Source organism: Plectropomus leopardus, chromosome 1 (assembly GCF_008729295.1).
Source record: "Plectropomus leopardus isolate mb chromosome 1, YSFRI_Pleo_2.0, whole genome shotgun sequence".
NCBI lineage: Eukaryota > Metazoa > Chordata > Actinopteri > Perciformes > Serranidae > Plectropomus > Plectropomus leopardus.
The window spans coordinates 36,121,196-36,140,049 of NC_056463.1; the positions used below are offsets into that span (position 1 = coordinate 36,121,196).

Consider the following 18,854-nt stretch of genomic DNA (forward strand, 5'->3'; position numbering starts at 1 on the left):
ATTAGACAGTTCTTAGTTAATTAAAGGATTCAGTAATTAGTAGATTGTTAAATAGGGACACATTGTCTTCCTATTGTGCTGTGAGGTTTGCGTCACCTGGGGTATCGAGATTAATGCCTTCTAACTGGAGCAACACAGCGGCGGTTGTAAACAATAGCTGGTATCACAGTTGGTAAAATAGTCCTAGATCCAGATGGTAAGTAGAGTAATCTCATGAAGGGATTGACCAATTATTGGCTTTGTTAAGCTAATGCTGGGCCTGTGCAATCAACGGAAAATTGACACAGCTAGTTTGAATCTGTAATCAACTGCGTTATTTGATTATACTTTTTTCTTCTTCTTTTTTTTAAAAAAATGACGATAAATGAATTCTAAATAATGATATAACTACTACTACTTATGACTTATGACCAAAAATTATCACAGTTTAGTAGAACATCAAACCTGTGTTGAAATAATCAATAAAAAAGGGGAAAAAAATCCTCCTCCCACCATATTCTTACTGTCAGCTGTCTGGCTAAGAAAATATCCTGTGTCCATAGTCTCTTGTTGTTGGTTAATGAACTCACTTGATCATTGCTGCTTTCACTCATGTCAATAAAGACCCAATAGTGACTCTCAGGGATGTGCCATGCTGAAAAAAAAGTAGTGCATTAGGCCTAAAGACGAGTGTAGTTCATTCATCTACATTATTGTCCATTAGATTAGCATAACATTGGAATTTGTCCTCGGCCCTGGCGTGACAACACATACCATACAAGACAATATACAGATATACAGCAATTATGCATCCAATAATTTTAAGTGACCAAGTGGCAGTCATAAAAGTCTATTGTTTTATTACTGGCATGTTACTCTATTAAAACATGAAAACAATGTGTAATACTCAGCAATATTTAACAATAAATATATAAATATCCTTCATATAAAGTAAGTGTTGGTGCTGGTTGTGGGTGGAGGAGAGGGGGCCTGTTGAAACAGGCTGTTATTGAGAATGGTTGCAGCTGATGGGATAAAGGATTGTTTTGTAATTGCTCTTCTTAGCCATCAAGACTTAGAGTCTGCGGCCTGATGGCAGCAACTAAAATGCTGAGTTCATTCGTTGTTACTGATGTAAATGCGACAATTAATTGTGATATTGATTTCAATTGATGTTGGCCAGCCTTAACATCGCTTTTTGAATTAGCTCTTGCACTTCTGTGACTGTGTTGTGTTGCTATAAATGTGCATGCCAACTTGTGTGTGTATTTGTTTGAGCACAATATTGGCAGTGTGAAGATTTTCAATTATGAGTAGCTGTGCTGGAAGAATAAGCAGTGAAACTATTGGCTAACCATTTGTATCATTTGCAATTAGTGTAAGAACTAAAGCTTGATTTTCTTTCTCTCTCTCTCATCCCTTGGATTTAATTGGCTTTTCCGTGTAAAAATGTGAAAAAGTCACAAAGACGGCGGCAGCTTTCCATTTAAACAGATTATGGATGGAACAGTTACCAGTGAGGGCCAAATAGCCTTTGTAATCCTCACAGAGGACATTTAATTAGACATTTAAAACTGGCCTTCTTTGCTGTACTCTCTCTCTCTCTCTCTCTCTCTCTCTCTCTCTCTCTCTCTCTCTCTCTTTCTCTTTCTCCCTTTCTCCCTTTCTCTCTATCTCTGTCTCTCTCTCTGTTGGTCTTTCTTTTTCTTCCCTATTCTATTTCTTTCTTTCTTTTTCTTCCTTGTCACTTTTCTTGTCGCACTCCATTTCTTCCTTTTTCAAATATGTGAGTGTGTATCGAGGACACACAACTGCACACACTCACAATGCAGGTGTTGTCAGATATAATAAAACTCTTCTTCAGTGGCTGAAAGACTGGAATAGTTTGTGCTGCATGTTAATGCTAAATGAGAAACAGAGATGAGAGTAAGAGAAGGGGGTGTGGGGGGGGGGGGGGGCATTAAAATGAGGAGTTCTGTATTTTAACTTCAGTACTGTCAGTGCAATGTAGAGCAGGAGGGGGAAAGAGAGATTGAAAAAATGAGGTTGCAGAGTGTTAGAAAGATGCTGATTGGGGTCACTGGAGGAGAGCAGAGGAAGAGAAGGAGGGACATGTGTTTGATTCATCAGCTGTTAACTGAGTGCTTTCATATCCGTCATCCTCAAGCTCCATCCCAGTGTTTGGTTCACAAACACATGCTCACTTACTTGTGTAGAAACATGCTGTGTAATGACTGAAATTGTATTTACATACAAGCATGCACACACAAAAAGGGTTCATCAAGAACATCAGCTCCAACAGAAAAAAAGACTGAGTTCCTTGCCCTGTTGCTATCTTCTTTGCTCTCTGTAAAGTTGACTCATACTGTGTAGCACTAACATCAACTTGAAAAAGCCCATCTGGCTGGCGCTGTCCCTTTGCACTTTACTGAAGGAATCATATGACTCATAACTGTGTTCTTGAAATGATAGAAGCAGTTGGATACTTATTTGTCCATCTAGTCTGATTGTGTCTATGTCCTGTTTGTGGTGACACTTTGCTGTGGTTTCCTTGATGTACTGTGTAATAATGTGCTGAAGATGTGTACTTTTCAGTGAATTGGTGCCATGTTTTTTGTAATTGGCTTCATACTGCACTCCTAGGCAAAGCGATTTTCTCACAGAGATTATAGTCAAATCCAATGATGCATAGATATGATACTATACTAGTGCTGCCTCTTGAAAGTCGAAGGCTTGAATCATCAGTTGGAGACCCTCAGTCGACTGAGACTGCTTCAAGTCAAGCAGTCTTTTTTTTCTGTGCATTGTACTTCTGGAGACATTTGGTCACCAGAGTTTGCCATGGAGTGAATGCGAGAGACCACACCGTAAGATGAAGGAGCGGTGAATTTACAGCTCACAGCAAGTTAATGAGACTCAATCTCTGGCTTTTGTTGATGTGCAGTGTTGGCAAAAGATGTTGCTGCACATTTATGATCCATTGTTAGCACCTTTAGCTTGTTTATTATATTACGAGGATGCCACTGTCACACAGAATTTCCTGCGGAGCCCCGTTAAATCTTTTTGTAAACTATTATTATTATTATAATTATTATTATTATAACAAAACAAATCATCGAATATTCATATTAAACAGCCAAATCCGATTCAACTGGCATAAGTCTGAGTCAGGTACAGCCCTTTACCATACACACTTATTTGCAGGTACACATTAGTGCTACAACGATATGAGTGCTTTTTCGAAATTCATTTTGATTCTACAAGTACTGTAGTATTTGATTATTTGATATTATTTGATATTTGATATTGTGGCTTTTGTTAAGGTGATTTTTTAAACACTAAACCACTGGAAATAATAGAATCTTACACCTGCTGGGACTCTATATTATAAGACACATTTGTAAAAATATTGCACATTATGTCAGTCATTTTTTCTGAGTTTTATTTTAGCAGCATCATAGAGCAGTGGTGAATAAACTGATATATTGTTTTTATGGTTTTATCTTATTCTTAAATTCTTCTTCTCTACATTAAATAAACTTAAAATAAACTTAAACTACTTACACATAGGAATGCATATTTTTGCTTTTGTGCATACATGGAATTTTAGTTTTGATCCCACATCGTGTTTCTAGGGTCAGTGTATATTTGGGATTTAGTCCAGAAAGTCTGCAGCCAGACTTTGATCAATGGATATTGTAAATGTAATATCCTGCACTGTAAAAATGTTGCGATGCATATGCTGAGAAGATTAGTACATTTATAACCAAAAAAATCTCCAAACTTATCTCTACGAGTTAACAGTTAACGCTGTACCAATATGGCAAGTTAACAGTTTATCTTTATAGAATTTTGTAACCTATTTCATTGGACACGATTCAGATCCTCTATATGTAATTATATATTGCCATACCAGTATATATTGTATAACAGTACATTTTCTGCAAATTTATGTGTGATTTTATGGGTAGATAATAACCAGGAATAACAGGATTGAAATTTGTTTTTTGGCTAACCCTGTAAATCCATAAATACCAAAATAAAATTGACATACTTCATATCCAAAAATCGTTTTAATCCAATGCTGGCATTAAGCAGTCTGCTAATTATTTTTTAAAACTTTGGCCACAGCGGGCTGCAGAGGAATTAAATGGGATAGCAGAATCTCTAGAGTATAGAAGTGTCATATTGACCAATCCACTGATAATACACATTTGTATTGCTTTATGAAATGTAATTAACAAAGTCATGTCTTGATGTAAACAAAAGACAATCTGAAGCCATCCTCACTGTGTTAAAATTAGAGTCAGGCTGATTTCTGCATCTGTTAGTCTGGTCTGCTGTACCAGTGTAAACTGGTTTGATTTTATGCAAACTGCCTAAACTTGGATTTGTCATTATGAAGCATTGTGGCAACCTGTGCTGATGGCTTCAGGGCACATAATCCAACATATACTGCATTAGTAATAAGCAATAGGACAACCAGATTAACATAATAACGTGTTTAGAAATGGACTAATGGTGCCACTAGTGTCTGACAGGGTGTGCACAATTTACTGGTGAGCCAAAGTGGGCAATATGAAGGAGATCAAATTGCACTATAGGTAAGAGGAGGAAGGATGCGCTTGCCACATGCTGTGTTTGTTCATATTTTTTTTGGGCGATGAAAGGAGACATTATAAAATTAGTCTCAAAGAAAACTACGCTGTGCCAAAATGGCAACATTTGGATTTGAAGCCGTAGGTGAACCAAAAAATATAGACAAAGCAATATCAGTTGTCCTACTGATTGTGGTGCAGCTTCACTCTCTGCTTCTTTTTATTTTGGCTTTGTTAGCTCTTGATAAACTGTTTTAGAAGTGCATTATTTCCACCAAGCAGAATGAGGTCACTACTCTTGCATTTGTGGTCTGCCTCAGTCTCATTATGTTCCACTTGGACGTGGCTGTTGAGTCAAATGTGACACAATTTTTTTACACCAGCCTAACACAAGTAAAATAATTTTACCTGACCGCAACGGGGCCATCAAAGTTACATTTACTCACCATCCTAAACAATCTAAACAGTCATCATACCATTTATCTTCCCGCTGACAGGTTTACTTATTGTGAAAAGAAGTGCTGACAAAAGGGGACAGATTTTTAAAGTGTCAAAAAAATAATAATCCATGCTTTCAGTAAACAGTATGTATAAACTGTGTAGTCGTTTTCAAAGGCAGTTAAATGTACTTATAGTCCGTTTATGCAGTTCTCTGCCAAAGTATCCCTTGCCCCTTTTGAGTTATATGGGACTAATTAAAATAAAGTTTTATACTCAATCCTCCTCCAAATGCTTTATCCAGTCTGATCTGTTGTAGCTGGACTGCTGAGCCTCATAAAGCAAACAAAAAGAGAAGGAAATGGATTGGGAATAATGTAGCTAATACTGATCCATCAAAACCTGCCTAGATTGGCTAGGATCCCATACTGTGGATCAGCTTTGGAAAACAATACTGTACTGCTTGAGAATTAGCTGCAGGTGTTAAGTAAAAAATGACACCTTTCTGGCTTTCTGAGGAAATAAAAAAACAAAATAGCTTAACTGAAATGGCTGCATCACATGGTTCTAAAGAATGAAGTTTTGACAGCTGTTTAGTTCAGAAATGTAACCTTAGATACTCAAAGAGTACAAAAAACAAAAAGCTTCTTCAAATTTTAAACAAATGGCATTAACCTATGATAAATTGTCCAAAAAGTTGGCGATTAAAAAAAAAAGTTACTTTTTATATTTTGTTATAGGTAACCAATTCTGCCCTTGAATAAAATGGGCCATTTTTTAACCTCTGTTTGTGCTTGGTAACCCTTTTACACTTTGACTCTAATTTAGGCAGATTTATTGTTCCAGAAATACCCAAGCAATGAAAAAAGACATATTAAAAAATAAATGAATAAAAACAGCAGTCTGTCCTTGTAGTGAATAAAAATGGACATCGAGGGTGAGCCTGATGACTAACTCCAAGTTGCCACCCTTCTGCCAACCCCAACACACACACACACACACACACACACATATGCACACACATGGGCACACACAGGCACACACGCACACACAACTGAGAAATGTTTATTTTAATGAAATTATGTCAACGGCATATTTTTTTAAGAATAGGCCAAATAAAAAAAACAAATATAATCTGACTTGCCTCGCTTCAATTATATAAAGCAAACTATGTATTTATTGTGAGATATCGAGAAGGCAGCTGCTGTTCATCTATCGTGATGAGTCCTCACAAACCTCAGTGTAAGTTTGAAAAGTGTTATTCTTATTTTCAAGCTTTGTTTTGAGGGAGAGGACAATGATGCCATAGAAATAAAAACTGTGCTACAGTTTGGTTGGAAAAACACAAACTGGGCCTGTGCTTCGTTATGTACAACTTTATCAGGCTCAGTAAGCCCATATGACATGTTTTCCACCTTCATGAAAGCCTGAATAGAGCCTGAACTGGAAGTTTTAAGATATAATGGGTGTAATAACTGATTTCGCACTGTTCTGATGGTTTTGTGTCACAGCTCAGTTGCTGTGAAAGAGACAGTCCACATGATTGGGCGAGACACAGCAGGGTAGACAGTTTGCTGTCTGTCAGATCAAACAGCTGTAGACTGCAAGGTCTGTCGCAGCTTGCATTCACTATATTAGAAACTGATCAAAGCCTGAGAAATGGGAGGAGATGTGTGAGTGCATGTGATTTAGTCCACTGAGTGAGAGAATCACATTTAAAGCCCTGTAAATCCATCCCTCCCACTTGCTATAGTGTTGACAGTTGTTTTCAACAACAACAGGAAAGTACTCCTACACTAGAGTCTGAGGTTCCCCAAAAAGCTTAGGGATATTTATATTTGGAAGGATCTGTGTCAGAATGACCTTGGGTATGCAGTCAGTTTGGGAGATCTTGCCTAACATTAGGGTTATACCATAGCCTGAAGTTGGATTCAAAACAGTTTTTGGCTTTAGGCTTCTATTTGAATCTTTCACTTGATGTTAGGTATGGCAGGCAAGAATGGGCTACACAGTTGGAAAGTTACCTTTGACTCATTGAAGACAAAAATTTTAGAACTGTAGTGAATGTATTTCACACCTCAGATTTCCAGAAAGATCAGTCACAGGAAAGCAAAAATACATAGTCATTGAAGATTGAGTGAAAGAAGTTGCCCAGAGGTGAGAGAAAACTTCCTGACAGAAAAGCTAAGATTTTTGTCTGTGTAGGACACATATAAGTTGATCAGCAAACCCGCAATAATAAAGTTGAATAATGAGGCCCTTTCTGTCTGTAGTTAGCAACAGAGTTGAAGGCTTACTCAAAGTTAGCCTTGCATATAACCTCCTGTGGTGATAATTAGAGTTAGAATCTGAACTGTTGGAGGTTATTTTATAGACCTCACAGATATGAAGGTGAGGATGAAATGATAAGTTTGATGGCAACAAGCCAAGATGAATAAAAGTGCATTGACATCAAATAAAAAACTAATAGTCATTCAACTAGCAGGTTCACTATATAACAATATCCCAAGTATGTTGGGAATTTTCAGAAACAGAAGTTAAATCTCTTTATGTCTTTCTATCTATCTCTTTGTAACCTCTTCAGTATCACCCAACAAGGATGGTATATATTTTCAATTCCATGTAAAGTGTCTGTGTGTGTCTAGATAAGTCCTATCTATTATTATTATTATTATTATTATTATTGTTAATGTCTACTTGTAAAAGTAATGGATTTATTAAAGTGCCTCTTAATATGTATTCCTCTAACTGCTTATGTATGAAGAGCTGTTTTGTTTTTAATTTAGAAGAAGAATAGTCAAGGAGCTGACCTGGTTCTAACCTTCTTTGAACAGACAGTGCTCCATAAAGGCTACAAACAGTAAAATATATCTATTTCATAAGATGGATCATAGAGCAGTCAATCCAATTATAGGTAAACTGATTTGTTGATTTATGGAGAAATTAACTGGCAACAGATACAAGTTCTTGCCATTTCCAGCACCAACTGTATTAATACCATATCCACACTTGTTTTTCAAGACTAATAGACTAACTGTAGCTCTTGCTTTTGTGCTGCATTTAGCTTTCAGTTGTAAACACATCATTAATAGTGATACCTTGGATGAGTCCAAGGTCATGATGAATGATAGCCTCTTTGAGATTGCAGTAGTATTGAGTATGCCAATTTATCTTAAAAGTAAGACCCCATTTTCTATAAACCTCATTATTTCTTGACCCAAAGAAGTCACTTTAGTTTGAGTGTCTTTTGCTTTACTGAAGGGGATAATAAGATCAGACAGTTTTATAATAGTCATCCACCTCTATCACTACATTTCCTCTCACCTCAAAGTCCTTTTGCAGGTCTTGCAAAAAGAGCACAAATGATTTGTTGATAAGCCAGTTAACAGAAATTGAATCTGTAGCTATTTAAATAATAATAATTTAAGTCATTAAGTCAGATCACTAATCTGAGCCTAGGGTCATTTTCTTTGTCACACATGATAACACACTTACCAAACCTAATGTCTTTGTCTTGGTTAAAAAAAATCCTGCTTTTTATGGCATTATCCCCAAGAAGTAACATGTTGCTAAAAAAACTACCCTTATTTTTTGAGTATAATTCTGCAGGAAAGTGTTTTGTTGTTTGTTGGTCGTGAACCGTGGTCTGCAGCGTGGCAGGCATCTGGTGACACGCCAACCATCATCTCCTCCAGCTCTCAGTGTAAAAGTCAGCCCACATACTATGTCACCAGTATCCAAAATTAACTTTTTGACTCTCCGACTATTGGAACTGTGTATTATTTAAAACATTATTATACCAGTACCTTTAAAATGATACCAACACCAATTGAGTATTTCAATAATCATTCAATAATAATACTTCAATGATTCAATAATCAATATGTGAATGGAGTGGAGTGTATACTGTTAAACTTCAATTTTTTGCACAGGGAATAAAGAGTTTCCATCTTGGTTCAAACTATGGGACCTCCATGTTTTTATTTTATTCCCTTGATGAGTTTGGGCACAACACTAGCTTCCAGCAGACTGGTGGCAAGGGATAGTGTGTGAATAAGCTGATGTCCCATACAGTGAAACTCGTAGCGCTCGAGACAGTCAGGTTTAGTTGCACCATTTAGATGTGTGACACAGACGGCCCAGGAGCAGTTTAGGAGCAGCAGAGCAGTGTGCCCCTGAATGAAATAAAATGCAGCAGAGATTCTGGAGAATAGTTGCTGTTATTACATGGCTATTCAGAATAATTACCTGACCCTGTTAGAGATAGCTTTCTGAGATTTACTCGCAAAACAGAAAATCTACCAGATTGTGGTTCTTGGCTGGTGTCAATTTCAAATCGTGTGTGTCACCTTACAAAACTTGACATAAAATGTACAAATGTAACATAACAGTCGTTTGCAGAAACGTATGCTGCCGACAACAAGTTTTTTTTTTAATTGGCTTCCAAAGGCAGGCACAGCATAAAATGTTTGCAAGGCTTTGCAATAAAAAAAAGTACAGCTTTAATCCAACCATGACCATAGTTAAATTTCTTGTTGTAATCATAACACAATTAACATAAAGTAGAAAAAAACAACCTACATTATTAATTAGGGGTGTTTGTGCATATGGTTATTACATACTGTATGTGCTCTGAGAATGAGATAACAAGAAAGCGCTGTGAGAGAATTAACATGTAGCAATGGGTGGACTTGCAACCTATTGGAGCAAATGAGGTCAGTGGGCACGGGAAAGCCTTCGGTAGCATTATTAGTAATTGCAGGTCCCACTTTTTCTAGGGATTGCAGCATATCATTAGATCCAGTGAGATGCATTAGTGTGAGGGATAGCAGTAGCACCAAGCTGTATCTCCCTATGGTCCTTTATTAGCCACTAATCCACTGATGATCGTTATTAGTGAGAAAGGAGTGTGTGTGTGTGTGTGTGATGCATTTTGGCATAGTGCTCCGTATATTAGCCCAGTGATTTATTATCTGGGTAATGCCGTCCCTTCTTCCCCAAAGCTGCATTGTCCTTTTGCCAATTAATTCTGAATCTGTTACGACCACAGGGAGGGAGGGAGGGAGGGAGGCAGGGAGACAGAGAGAGGGGGAGATACAGAGAGAGAGTGAGAGGGAGAGAGTGATCATCAACAAATACATTGGTTGAACCCCAGAGTCAAGTGTATTGCTTTATTTTTTGTAAGATGTGGCTGGTTAATTTTGCTCTTGTGTCTTCTTTTGATGTCCGCTTACGTTTTTCTTTCCAATGTTCCCTCTCTCCCTGTCTTCTTTAATGCCATTGATTTATGCAGTTGCTTACTCATTGTTTCCTTCTTTCGTTTGCTTCTTAATTCTTCCATCTTCCACTTTTCGTTGTTCTGCTGTTTCTATAACAACCGCAGGGTCATTTTTCAGCCTCTGTGTTTCACTCTTAATCCTATTCATGCGACACTCAACTCGCATTTTCCCAGCTTCTTTTTCTGGCTGTGCTGTATATTACTTAATTGCACCCTGTTACTCTGGAAATGCTTCTGTTTGTTTTTCTATCCACCTCTCATCATTCAGTGTACAATCAAAAAAGCATTTTCTCCGCTCACTACTTGAGTTTGTAGCCAGAGAATGTGAAACGTAAAGATGCAGTATATTCATCATCTGGACCTGTTGTTCAGCCATCACTAAATGCAATAAGTGTAGCAGAGTTAGTTATAAGAATCACCCCTTTTTTGTGTAATAGCTACCAAAACTGACATAACAAAGAGCCAGCCTCGGGCTCCAGCCCTGAAAGTACTCCTTTGCTCCCCTGCTGCGATCAGCAAACACTGCTGTGCAGCGTCTTCTTTGTGTGTGTGTGCGTGAGTGGGTGTACTGATGTGGTCTGTGTGGGACCATAGTGTGTTTTGCTAGTGTCAATTTGATTGCTGTTTACTGCGGGTGCAGATAGTGCAACACTGATTATAATTACTAGTTGAGATGCAGAGATGGCCTCCTCTCAGATTTTTTTGATTGTATGTTGTCCACATGACACATTCAGGAATATACAGGGAGATGAAAGTTAAAGAGAAGCCAGAGTAAATGAATAAAAACAGATGAGAAAAAAATACCAGATGACATATTGTTGTGCATTTTTCCCTTTTTTTGCTTAATCACTGGTTGCACAAAACTTGAATTTTCCACCAGAATTATATAAAGGACCGTTTTTAACTTTATCCCCGAAACAAGGTATTGTTAGTCATTGATAATATGTGGTGCAAGAGTGTTGGGTGATATGATGTTATATATTGTGCAACTGTAGCAATATATCCACTGGTAGAGATCTGGCAATGCCGTTTTTACCACGGGAGCAATCCTGGGCAGGCTATGTAGTATATCAGGGTTTAGTCCTCATGCGATCTTGCAAATTGTAAATACAGAAACCTGTAACACCTGAAATTATTGTTCTCTGGAGCCTCAAAGATTCCATTTTGAAAGAATTGTAGTTTTACTGTTTAGAGTTTTTAAATTTTAACCCAAGTGTTGTCACATGTCAGGCACTTGAATTTTGTTAGTACTGAGGTTCTAAATAAGAAAGGAGAAATTAATTCATTGTGATGAAGCATAGTATAGATATTTTAAACTTCTTAACTGAATTGACAGAGCAATTACTATAGTGTGATATATACAGTTACAGTGATATAAAATAGGCTTGGGCGGTATGTAATATTTAATTTTTCACTTTTAGCTTTTCAGACAAATGAATACACAATAGAAACCCACAAGATGTTTGGAAAAGTAATTCTCACACCTATTTTTCTTATAAAAAAGATAAATACAACTGTGCACATTTGAATTCAACTTTCCCTCGGTCATTAAAGACTTGACGCAGTTTATCATAAAAGACACTTCATTAAACTCGAGATAAACTAAATAAAGCGCACCCAAACCTTATTGGTTACTCTTGCTCATAATCTTGTTAGTAAATCCACTCTTCCAAAAATCATTAGGTCCAATTTGTTGGACGTAAATGCTTAATTTACCAAGTTAGATGTAAAAAAAACATGCTGTCATTCCCATTGATCTCTGCCATTGCTGGCCACAGTCTGTTTACAGTCTTGTAACTTCTCCCTGCACCACGAAGTGTTGCGGTGTCTTTAAGCTCAGCTCTGTTCCAGTAGAGACTGGTGGTGTGCGCTGTGCACCACATTCAGTGAGTTTTGTGGAAAGAGAAGTGCCTGCATATATGTGTCTATATTTTTAAAAAATATATATACCTTAGGGATTTCTCAATACCCTGGTTTACCCTAATGTCGAGATGCCGCCCGAGCCTTATATAAAACTACACATGCCGTGATTAAAGAGTTGTCCATGGTGCTTATCCCTATGGTGCACCAGAGCTTTGCTTTGTGTAGTAGGCTGTAAATCCAGAGCACCCTAATTAGTAAATGGCTGCAACCAGCCATAGTTTTTCTTAATAATATGGGCCTTGTCCTCTTGATTAATTAATATTGTCCATGAAATGTCAAAAAATGGGGTAAAATGTATTATTTCTAATCCAGTCCATGGTAACTTCTTCAAGTGTCTTGTCCAACCCAAACTTCATAACCTAAAAATTTTGTTTACTTTTTTGACAAAGAAATTTAAAAAAATCTTCACATTAACGAAATTAAAGGTTTGTTTGTCTTCAGGGAAGCATTTGCTTTTGTTTCCTACCTGAGAAATACTTAATACTGTGCATGCACAACAGTAGTTTTTAGACTTGTACAAACTGCTCTCCTCCACTTCTTTTTGGCACTGATTTGTCCACATATTTATTTTTTGAGCTGGCAGCAGTGCTACTTTAACCAGCTAGTATATAGCAACTGCTGTAATGATGGTCTATTTTCCTGGGCAGCACAGGCGGTTGGAGTAAAAGAGTAGGCTATTGCTGGCTGACTGTCACAGGGTTTGCTCTGCTGGAAGAGTTGTCAGGCTGACAGAGAAGAACAGAGTGGTGCTCTTCACTGAGACAACTCTCTAAGACACACAAGAAGAAAAAACAAACAAAACGCCTTTCACTTTTACATTTGAATTAAGAATATAATGCAACAAGCGAGCACAACCTTATTCACTTTTTGTCTAAACTTGACACCAAGCTATTTGGTATGTCTGTGTGTAACAAGGATGCTTGAAATGCTCCTAAATGGTCCATAAAGAAACAAGAAATACTAATGAGAGCAAAGATGGCATCCATCTGTTTGTATTGAATTTGACTAGCAGACCAATGTGGAAACCTATATTGGCTGTACCCTTACCAAATTCATAAACATATTGTTTGGTACAATGTAACTGTGAATGCAGCATTGTGTTTGTAAATTTATTATACAAACCCACATCTTGCTCTGACAAATATTTGCTTGCTAAAATATGGATCTAGCCAGTCAAGTAGGATGCCTTTCTGAACTTTGCAAGCATTGCAAGCTTCACTGTAAGCATGAAATGCCCTTTCCTCAACCACTACTTCATGTGTTGCAATGGTTTGTTCCTTACATTCATTTTATTCCCAGAAACAAAACAAACAAACAAAGAAAAGTTTACATAAACTTAAAATCACTGTGCAAAAACTGTATCAAACATGGTGTCTGCCTTTATAATTGGTTTACCAGTCACCGTGACTAACCCTCTCTAAACTGTCCTCTTCTCCCTCCTGTTCTTTTCAGGTCCAGAGTGGTACTTGGTCAGAGTGGAGTTGACTGTGACAGATGTAAATGACAATATTCCAGAATGGACCATGGTTCCTGCTCCCTACCTTGCCGTGGTTTCCCCTGATGCCCCTGCGGGCTCGCTGGTCTACAAGCTCCATGCTGAGGATGGGGATGAGGGGAACAACGGTGAAGTGGAGTACTTCCTGTCTGATGGTAGGTTATTTTTTCTTTTCTCCTGCATGTCCTAATGTTAAACATTTTATTTGAAAGGACCCGTTCTGCTATGACAAGTACAAATGTACTTAACCCTGTGGAAGGCACCACCACTAGGTTTGTATCTGAAGTCTTAAGATTTCAGCTTTTATGATAAAGAGTTTTAAGTTTGGAAAGAACACACTTGTTAAAAAAAGTGTGTTTACTAATAAAAATACTTAGATTAGTACATAGATTTATATACAAAACCTCTGAACATAGGTTTTCACCATAGGTGTTCCCATTTCAAAAAAGGTCTGGGTTACATCAACAGTTTGCTTGGTTTTAGAGGAGTGTTTCATCATTGGGGTGTAGAATACCTTGGGAATAAATGTATCAAGATCAACACTCTTTATAAATATTTTCCATGATGCTAAATCAAGTCTGTTTCTGTTGCTCATTGAAACTTGAGCCTCCACTGAGCCATTAAATATTTCATGTACATGTAGTTATTTTTCCAGTGTAATGTAATTCATTTCTCCACAACGAAAAATAATTGCTTGTCTTATTGTTTGCCATGTAATGATTTCTTCTGCCCATTTTGGAATCTGTTAAACCACTGTTTATAAAGAGACAGTCATTCCAATTTTCCCCGTGGGGTGACAGAGAATGAATTGACAATAGAAACGACAAGAAAAACATAAACATTGAAGTCAGTGTCTAGACTAAACTTTTCAGTCATTTGAATTGATGCTGGTTTAATTGTTTTGTGAAGGCAAGATTGACTGTGAATCAGACTCAGTAGGATGCCTTCTATCACACAGAGTCAAAAATGATAACTACATCACATTTACAAAAGTTTTATTTGGAAGTCTTATCATACCCCTTACTGGCAGTTTGTGGATTTCAACAGTTTCAGTCTTTCTGCTCTTTGCATCTCATATCTCAACAACTTGGAAAACTGGCTGTCCAGTCATATTTAGCATCTTACTGTCACACACTCGGCATGCGTTTACAGTATTGTTGACAGCTCTTGACAGCAGCAGTATTTACACTGCCTCTTGCCTTGAAGTCCTTTGCACTGCATGACTCTGAGCTGTAACCTAGGCAGTTTGTTATGGATACTGCTATTTTCTCCTTTTATGCTGAAAGCATTCTCAACATGAAACCACAGACAGAAGTCTGGAAGAAAAGGGTCAAGATCAACCCAGCTTCAACTCACATCATGACAAAATCCATTGCATCTCTATAGTTTATCTCCTGAAAATTTTAATGAAAATCACTCTACTTACCAATATCCTGCTGATATCTAGGATTTAATTGCATCTACAGCTATCTTACCTCACCTCTTACCTTTCAGTGTTTTCAGTATTTCCTTCAAATTGCTTTTGAAGGTATCATTTGCCTCAACAGCATACTAGGTTATCTATTATACATAAAAAGCTATTTTGAACCTGTATTAGCTTGTATTCTTTTTATGTTCTACTGTTATCTGCATATTGATTTTATTTTTATCTTGTCTTTGATCTATTGCTTTCCCATATCTTGTTCAACAAATCCAGTAATTTTAATGTGTGATACATCAAAACTCATGCTACAAGTTAAGTTATGGCATCTTGGTAAAAAAAGTGTTGGGGACTTGGAAATGTGTAATTAAACAAACTACACTAGTGATGGATGTGGAAACAGGTGATATATTTTTTTTTTAATAGAAATGGAACTGGTACTCCAGAGAGCAAACATATTGCTTTGATCTGCAGGTGGTGATGGTCGTTTTGAAGTTGACAGGAAGAACGGCCAGGTGCGAACAACGGGCCTTCCCCTGCAGCGGGACAGGGAATACCTGCTGACAGTGGTGGCTGCTGACCGGCTTGGCAGCCGCAGTGCTCCTGTCGTCGTCTCTGTGGTGGCTGGAGCCCGGCCACCACAGTTTACCAATGCCTCCTTCACCATCGCCATCCCAGAAAACACTCCTGAAGGACAACCGTGAGTTTATACATACACATGCAGAGATTAAAAAAAAGCAAAAAAAAAATGCTTGGTCCTTTCCTTAAGATAACCTCCATGACCTCCAGAATTGATGTACACTGGGTTCAGTTGCTTTTTATTTCTTAAACCAGAAAAGTAATTGTGATGCTGCTTTGCTTTTTCCTTTTTAACCTTTCCAAATTGTCCAACAAAAGTTTTATCCATTGCAACTTGTTCTATTACCTAACTTGTAAAATAAAAATTGAACAAGGAATTTGAGAGTCAGACAGCTGTCCTTAAAAGTAAAAGTTGCGTGTTTGAAGCGCTTTTGCTGCTGCAGTCAATACGTGGAGAGATAAACTAAAAAAAAGAACAAAAAACATATATATCCTAAATAATGAACATAATTTATAACTGAGGTAGAGTCACATTTCTACCACACTGTCTGTTAATGGGTGCCAACACTGGAATTATCATAGAGTGCTGTGATTGATGTATGTGATGATTCATTTATGTATCAACTCATTTAGTAACAGTTATTTTGGGTGTAGTGTTGTGACCTGTGATCAGGTGTGACTGGTGGTTGTTTGACATTCACTTTGACTTAATTGCTGACTCCACTGTCATGATATAAAAATCCTTTAAGTTCATTTACCATTGTTTTTCTTTTAACGAGGTTACATTAATTAAAAAAATACATAAAATGTAATGTCCCAGTGCCGTTGCTTAGTGCAAGGATGTGCGCACCCTCATCTTTATATAAGAGGTGACTAGCTTTTATTGCAATAGTTTTTAATACAACACTCGTAAGATGCTCGTGTAATCTGCTCACAACATGTGTCTATATTTCAGTTGTTTTTAACAATAATATTAACATAAAAAATGTTTTTTAAGAGATTGCAGACTTGTTTCTACCCACACCTGCTGCCTTTTAGCATTTATGATAACAAAGATCAGACCAGCCAATCAGCTCTTTTGCATGGAATAACACGCATCAATGCTTTGGTCTGAGCAAAAATGATTTGTGTCATTGAGTCACCTGACTTAACGTCTGTTCAGCATATAGTTTGGGTTATTTGCTGTATTACTTATCCAGTTTTTAAGCTCATGTTTAAATTTTCAGATGTCATTTATGAACTGACTAATACATAGAGAAGGCAATGACATGCATAGATTATTACACTCGGTTTCCCCACTTCATCAGTATGTAGTCCTTTCAAATGATATTAACCATTTTCCAACAATATCTCCATTGGAATCAGCTTGCTGTTGTATGGATCCAGCTTATGTATTTTACTCTAAAATTGCTGTGGATGGCTAATTTGTAATTGCTCCAACTGGAGAGTTGGTCCTCTCTTGAATAACCTAAACCTTTTATCGAAATTAAATTGACAGGATTCTTTCCATTTTTTTTTTCTCCGTATTTTGCTCTGGTCCTAACAATTAAGAAACATTTCCTCTGCTGACCTTAAGTTTAACCATAACCCATTTAGTTATTAATTCCAATAAGTTTGATTTTTTTCTACACTGCTTCCACAAAACAACCCTAACACTGCAGAGAATTTCTGTATTTTGTGATACAGAAAGTCATAAAGATGATTATAACTATGTTCCACATTATCCTGAGTTTTCTGGCCATTTTCCAGTTGATCTATGACCTCAACAAGCGGCTAACAGCACATCTCAGAAGGAAGAAAATTAACAGGAAAGTTTCCATTCCTTCTTATAACTTACTTCTAAAAGTTATTAAAGAAGATTAATGCAACATTCAGAGCATAAACAACGATTAGCTCTGTAAAGATATAGAGGAGTAATGGCGTCCTGAGCAGAGTCACAGTCACACTCTGTGTGTGTGTGTGTGTGTTGTAATCAGAACATCTCTGTTCTCTTTTGTGGTAGACAGTCTGGCCAGGCATGATGGTGCACGTGGCTCCCAGTGTATCACACTGCCTAGCTAGTCACCACTGCTCTGCATCGCTTTCATATAGTAGTTACCACTCATTAACCTGTCCCAATCCACTGCTGCAAAATGCGGCCTCTCAGAAGCACCCACTTTTTGGTTTCCCCCGTCAATTACACAATCTGTCAGCACATACACTGTAAAAATAGTGGACAAAGCTACTGTGATGTCACCCATTTGTTTGTAGACTCTGTTGGAAGCTTTAAGTTTGGCATTTTGGCCATTGCCATCTTGTTTTTTTTTTTTTTTTGTAGCCAGAAGTGACCATATTTGGGCAAAAGGGCAAAAGGGCAAAAGGCAGGTGCTGTGAGAAGTGAGGGGTGAAGGGAGAAGAAGAACACTGTTAGCAGACAGCTTGTCGCTCAAAGTGGCCCATCCTTAACTGTGCGTTTTTTTATACTTGCTGTTCGTGATATAGTCATTTTGTGTGTTGCACGTTGAACAAGCACGTTTCAATATATCCCCCACCCCTGGGCTAAAGAAATAGACAAAAATGTTTTTGCACCTGGCTGTGAACATGTTTATTTCTGCCATAAAGTTTGTCATTTTAACATGGGGATTGACTGAGGGATTGACTGGCTTCAGAAGCCAGTCTCAAATGGCCATTCAAAGAACTGTGGTTTTTGGCACTTTTGTGTTGGGCACAGAGGTTGCCGTTTATCAGCACTGTTGCCCTTGTTAGCACTGTTACCTGCTAACTGCTTGCTCAGCCACATCCATGTTGAAGGCTAAGTGCAGACAACGACACTGAATCATTGATATGCTCTAAATGTCACATACAGGAAGCCTGCTATGATTATCAGTCAAATGACTACTTCATATCCAACCCTTTCAACAAAATCAGATGGTGTGTGGACATTACATTCAAGACAAATTTTAAGTCAGTAGGTGATGTCACGCTATAATCTGCAACAACTTTACCCCTCATAAATAGAAGTAAAGTTGTAATTTTTTGGATTTAACCCCTTAAAGCACACAGTTTTTAGAATATTTAAAAAAAACAACAACACAGGGCTTCCGTTTTTATTTACACCCTTGACCATTACAACTCTAAGAAAAATATCATCTGCAAAAATGATCT

The 18,854-nt window shown here is 37.5% G+C and overlaps 1 protein-coding gene across 1 annotated transcript in view; it reads left to right on the plus strand.

The window, feature by feature from the left end:
* si:ch211-186j3.6 (neural-cadherin) overlaps positions 1–18,854 on the plus strand; it is a 384,238-nt gene that overhangs the window by 96,245 nt on the left and 269,139 nt on the right. The window contains 2 exon segments of the mRNA XM_042487073.1: positions 13,669–13,866; positions 15,606–15,831. Coding sequence (XP_042343007.1) covers positions 13,669–13,866; positions 15,606–15,831 — 424 coding nt within the window.